General features: G+C 59.9%; 1 protein-coding gene across 1 annotated transcript; it reads left to right on the forward strand.

Moving 5' to 3' along the window:
- Positions 1–507: 507 nt before the first annotated feature.
- Positions 508–5,536, forward strand: AMBP (alpha-1-microglobulin/bikunin precursor; the record flags this gene model as incomplete). Its single annotated transcript, XM_009573481.1, has 9 exons — positions 508–650; positions 930–1,006; positions 1,526–1,639; positions 2,113–2,214; positions 2,787–2,824; positions 3,732–3,810; positions 3,901–4,068; positions 4,242–4,418; positions 5,505–5,536. Coding segments are annotated over 9 exons (930 nt in total), but the record flags the coding sequence as incomplete, so codon positions are not given.
- Between the last annotated feature and the right edge of the window lie 104 nt (positions 5,537–5,640).

Genomic DNA, 5,640 nt, shown 5'->3' on the forward strand with positions numbered 1-5,640 from the left:
GTCAGGGGGTGCCACCCTGCCGGCACCAGCCTTCGGGATGGCCTCACCCCAGCAAACACCTCGGCAGGGCGGTTGGAGCCCGAGCAGCCAGGGCAGATGAATCCCATGAGACGTCTGTTGATCTGCCCAGCCTAAGAGGTGTGGGCAGGTCCCGCGGGCAGCCCCAGCATGAAGGATTCATGTGGGATGCAGAGTGCCTGGGAGATCTGCAGCCAGCCCTGTCCCCTGCCGGGCTCTGCACAGCCTGGGTCTGGGCCCCCCAGGACACACGGGGAGATGCCAGTCTGATGCCTCCAGCCCTGCCTGGTCATCAGGAGACCCAGGAAAATCCTCCTTGATGTTGATCTGCTTCCCAAATTCTCCAGCAGCTCTGGCCTCGGCACCCTGCACCATCGCCCCGCAGTTGCTTTCTTGGCCACAAATATTTCAGCTCTGCAGAAAGCCAGGAGATGCCCCACCTTGGTGGAGAGGGCTCGTGGCGGAGATGTCCCTTTCTTCTCCCCGCAGATGTACGGGAAGTGGTACGATGTCGCCATCGGCACGACCTGCAAATGGATGAAGAACTACAAGGAGAAGTTTAGCATGGGTACACTGGTGCTGGGCCCCGGCCCCAGTGCCGACCAGATCAGCACTGCCAGCACCAGGCTGCGGTATGGGGCACTGACGCGGGTGCTCGAGCCTCCCCCCAAAGCCACCCCACCCAGGGGCGCTGCATCTCGCAGGGGCTGGGACAAGACATGGGGGTTGCTTGCTCTGGCTGGCATCAGAACCCTGAGGAGGGGCTGGATCAGGCTCAGATACCCAATGCCTTGGGCAGGGGGATTTCAGAGGTCCTGTGCCATGGCCTTGGTGCCCCAGACAAGATTTTTGTGCAATAACCAGGAAAAACTATCACTCCGAGCAGCTGATTGTTTTCCCCCTCCCTCCAGGCAAGGTGACTGCACGCAGATCTCAGGAGAGTACCAGAAAACCAGCACCCCTGGCAAATACACCTACTATAACCCCAGTAAGTTGGGCTCGCTGCCCACCTGCTCGGCCCCAAGAGCTGCGGCGTGGATGGGTGATGGGAACCAGCGCCGGGCACAGCCAGCGGCTGGGGAAGGGGTTTAGGAGAGCAGGGCTCAGAAGGCACTCCACAGTTTGGGTCATTTCCAACCAAAGTGTGAAGTTGGGGGAAAGGGGCTGTTTTAGCGCTGTCCCTGCATAGGCATGGGACTATGAGACGTTCCAGAAGATCCCTCCTGTCCCCAAGGTCCCAAGCTGGGGCAGGCTCCCACCAGCCACGTTTCAGGAGCATTGGTGGTATCGCAGTTGTCCGCAACCCTTGGTTTCCAATCCCCTTGACTAAGAAGAGGCTGGTGAGCCTAAAGGGAGTCAGGGTTGTATCAGAGTCTGCTCCCCAAAAATCAGCTATTTTCTTGAATTAGCTGCCTGAGTTCAGCCCCCAGCTCTGGGGCTGTCTTACACTGCCCCAGTGCTCCCTGAGGGGCAGGAATGACGTCCCCTGTGTCTCTGTCTCACCCAGAATGGGATGTGTCTATCCGGTCCTATGTGCTCCGCACCAACTATGAAGAATACGCTGTCATTCTGATGAAGAAGAAAAGTAGTTTTGGCCCAACCACCACCCTGAAGCTGTACGGTACATCTGGCTACATTTGTGGGCAAGCAGGCTCTGGGGTGGGCCAATGCAGCTCAGAAACACCACCAAAGGTGGTGCTCCCTTGGCCGTGGGGGACCTGACCATGGCTTTGGAAGTGGACCAGCTCGTCTTTGGCACTGCAGAGGTTGAGTCTTATGGCTCAGCTTAGAGCCACATCACACAATGAACATCCAAACCAGCCTGTTGTTTGTGATGAAGGTGGCACTATCTGCCTGGAAGAAACCCAGGCCCTGAAGTGGCAGGAGATGCTATCTTTCATGATTGAGAGATGTTAAAACCACTTTGTCCAAGGCCTTGGTCAAGGCTGGTCAAGAATAATGGAGAAAGGTTGGGTAGGACCGGGAAGCTGTTATTGGGCCTGCCTGCAGCTGCCTGAGCTCTGCGGGTCAGTGGGTGGTTGGGGGGCTGCATGCAGACCCCCTCCTATGCTCACAGCCTGTTCCCTTGCCCAGGGAGGAGCCCAGAGCTGCGGGAGGATCTCATTGAGGCTTTCCAGCAGCTGGCTTTGGAGATAGGCATCCCCATGGACTCCATCTTCATCCTGGCCAACAGAGGTAACCTACCACGAGGCATGCGCCTCTCCCACTGCCTGTCCCCCCGGCATGCCGGTGCACTGGGGCTGCTCCTTCTTGGTGTGTGAGGGTGGGGAGAAGGGGGGCAGTCAGGATGGAGGGAGAAGAGGCAAAGGCTTTGGTAGGATGGGATGGGAAGGAGACAAGACCACGTATCAGTCAGGCTTCCACCAGCTTCCAGTCGGTGGGGTCCTTGCTGGGCTGTCAGGTCAATGCACCCCACAACACTGTGCTAGGATGAGGGCGCAGGACACTCAGGGACACTCACGACTGCTCCCCATGGCTGGGTGCTCCCAGGACCTGAGGACCTCCTTGGTCAGCCCAGGGGCCAGAAAGTGCTAGCATGATGCAGGTGGGTGTGGGGATTGTAGGGTGATGCTCCTGCGAGTGGGAGGTGTAAAGCAGCAAGAGGGGAAGAATGCTAGGGTGAAACTGGGAGGGCATCCCCTTCCCCGGGGTCCCGTGTGTGCATGGTGCAGGACCACGGTGAGATGAGTTTGTCAGGACACCACGCCTCTCACACTGCTGATCTTCTCTCCTGTCATCTGGGCCAGGTGAATGTGTCCCCCAGGAGACTGCAACTGCCCCCCAGGTGAGTGGTCCACCCGGGACCTCCTGAGATGGATCAAGGCTGGGGACATCCCCTCCAAGCCAAACCTACTGGAGACCTGGTGTCCGGGGACCAGGTTCCGTGGGCAGGACACGTTTGGGCAGCGGATCCACTGACTGCCCTGGGAGAAGATCTTTCATCTCCACTGATGGGCTTTGCCTGTGAGGACAGGGGCACAGACATGCACAGGCTGCAGGCTGACGGTCCCAGGGGCCAAGTGGGCACCAGGGCTCGTTTCCAAGTGGAAGGCAATGGCCCTTTCCTACTCTGATTTTTTCACAGGGTGAAAGTTGTCACATGTGGAGCCTGGTGTGTCCTTGCTCCTTGCCTGGCTGAGGGCTCCCCAGCCAGGCTGTGGACTCCCCCTCCAGGGATGGGGAGGCAGCTCAGTGCCCCACTGATCCTTTGGGTACAGTCACCTAGCACCTCCCGATCTCGCAGGGTTGAGTTTAGAAGGATTTTCAAGAGGCAATGGGACTTCCATAGGAGAAACAGCCCAGTTGACTTCAGAGCAGGTAACACATCTGGAGGACACACCACCCTGCATCAGCGGGAGGAGAGATACACCCCCAGCCCAGCACACGGCGTGACTGGGGCACTTTGGGTGTCTTTATCCAAAATACACGATCCTGGTGCCAACCCAGGATGAGCACTGGGCTGGGAAGACCCTAAGATGTGGAGGGATCACAGCCTGTTGACCCAAGATCAATGACTGGAGACGTGCTGGGAGCATCGAGGAGGGCTGGAGCCTGCACAGGCTGCAGCATCCAGCAGAGCTGCCCCTGACATAGCCCATCCCGGGGGCAACGCGGGTCCAGGGGCGATGGGGTGGGCAGCAGGTCCCATGGGCAGGAGCTGATGGCAGCTCTGTGCTTCCTTCCCTGTGCAGAGGGCGCGGAGAGCAGTCCTGCCCCCCGAGGAGGGCTCGGCCGCGGGACCCCTGCCCCCTTACATCGGCAATAAGGAAGGTACGTCCCGGGGGAGGGGGGCTGCATCAGGCGTCCCCCTGCCCTGCATCCCCGTTTGCCTGTGACAGCCCATGCCGCGCTTGTCCGCAGACTCATGCCGGCTGAGCCGGGACCCCGGGCCCTGCAGTGGGATGCTCTCCCGCTTCTTCTACAACTCCTCCTCCATGGCCTGTGAAACCTTCCTCTATGGTGGCTGTCTGGGCAACGGCAACAACTTCTACTCGGAGAAGGAGTGCCTGCAGGCGTGCCGGACGGAGGGTGAGTGGGGTGACCAGGAGACATCCTAGTGGGGCGAGGGCACGGGAGGTGCCTTTGCTGAGGCATCAGAGGGAATCTGAGAGTGGCCTCGAACCCCACGTGTCCGGCATCCATGTGGGAGGTGTGGGGGGCCCTGAACCCCCTGCCCTCAGAGCAGCCCCCTGTCCCCGCAGCTGCCTGCAGGCTGCCCATCGTCCAGGGTCCCTGCCAGAAGCCAGTGACACGCTGGGCCTTTGACGCGGCTCAGGGCAAGTGCATCACGTTCAGCTATGGAGGCTGCAAGGGCAACGGGAACCAGTTCTACTCAGAGAAGGAGTGCAAGGAGTACTGCGGGGCTCCTCCGCTGGCAGGTACCCCCACCCTGCCTGCACCCTGCCCGCACCGCACTGCGCTGTGCCAGGGGAGCCGAGGCAGCAGCCTGTACCATCTCCCGTCCTGCTCTGGGCTGGGTGTGCTGGGTCTGCCTGGGGTCGGAACGGGGCTGTCCTGGATCTGGGATCGGTCTTGGGATGGGTCTGTCCTGGATCTGCATGGGTTCAGGATGGGATCTGTCCTGGGTCCGGGATAAGCCTGGGGTGGGTTTGTCATGGGTCCAGGATGAGTCTGGGATGGTTTTGTGCTGTGCCTGGGATGGGTCTGTCCTGGGTTGGGGACTCTGACAGACTGAGGAATATGGTCATTAATCTACAGACAGTATCGCACAGCAGGGTACGTATAGGCTGCAGATGTACTGAGGCCACGACTGAACTTCAAAACGGTCTTGATAAAAGGGGAAACAGCCCCGAGCAGGATGGGGTGCAGTGGGGAGCAGTGGAGATGCCAGCCCCCAGGCAGGGGATGCCAGTGAGGGAAGAGTGGCTGAAAGATTTGGGGGGGGTGTAGGAACACTGACACCAAATAAGAACCAAAACGGGGCCCCTGCCAGGGGTCTACCCTCTGTGCGACGCCTGCCAGACCCTCCAGCTCTAGTCAGCACAGGGGTTTCCATATTGAACCTCCTTGGGAGACACAATGGGCACCGCTTACCCCTCGGGTGAACGGACAAGCAGGTTTTCAGGAGTGTGTCAGGGGAAATCTTCCCGTAGAGAGGGGGGAACTCAGGGGTGTTCAGCCACAGCCTGCTCCCAGCGGGGCAGGAGCTAGGGGCTTACCATGCCCCACGGATGGGAGGTGGGGCCAGAGTAACATGTCTTAGGGCAGAACCCATCTTTTATTATCCCTGTCACCAATATAAAGTGCATTAACGCCACCATGGCAAGTGGTGGGACACAAAGTGACATCCCAAGACAGCACGGGGGTGCACGAAGGGTCTAGACTGCTTCCCCCCATCACCGACGGCAGGGACAAATTGGGAAGGAGCAACCATCGCCATCTGACTGTGGGGCGAGGGGGGTCTGTGGGTCTGTCCGTCACCCTGTGCATCTCTCCGCTTGCAGAGGACGAGGAGTTCCTGCATCTGTCAAACTGACGCGGGCGGAGAATGAGCTGCCGGCGCCCAGCACCGGGGCCCCGCAGGAGGGGGCCGGCAGCTGCCAGGAGCGCAGGGGATGTCGCCAACAGGAAAAGTCTGTG

Source organism: Fulmarus glacialis, unplaced genomic scaffold, assembly GCF_000690835.1.
Source record: "Fulmarus glacialis isolate BGI_N327 unplaced genomic scaffold, ASM69083v1 scaffold24322, whole genome shotgun sequence".
In the NCBI taxonomy this organism is placed as follows: Eukaryota; Metazoa; Chordata; class Aves; order Procellariiformes; family Procellariidae; genus Fulmarus; species Fulmarus glacialis.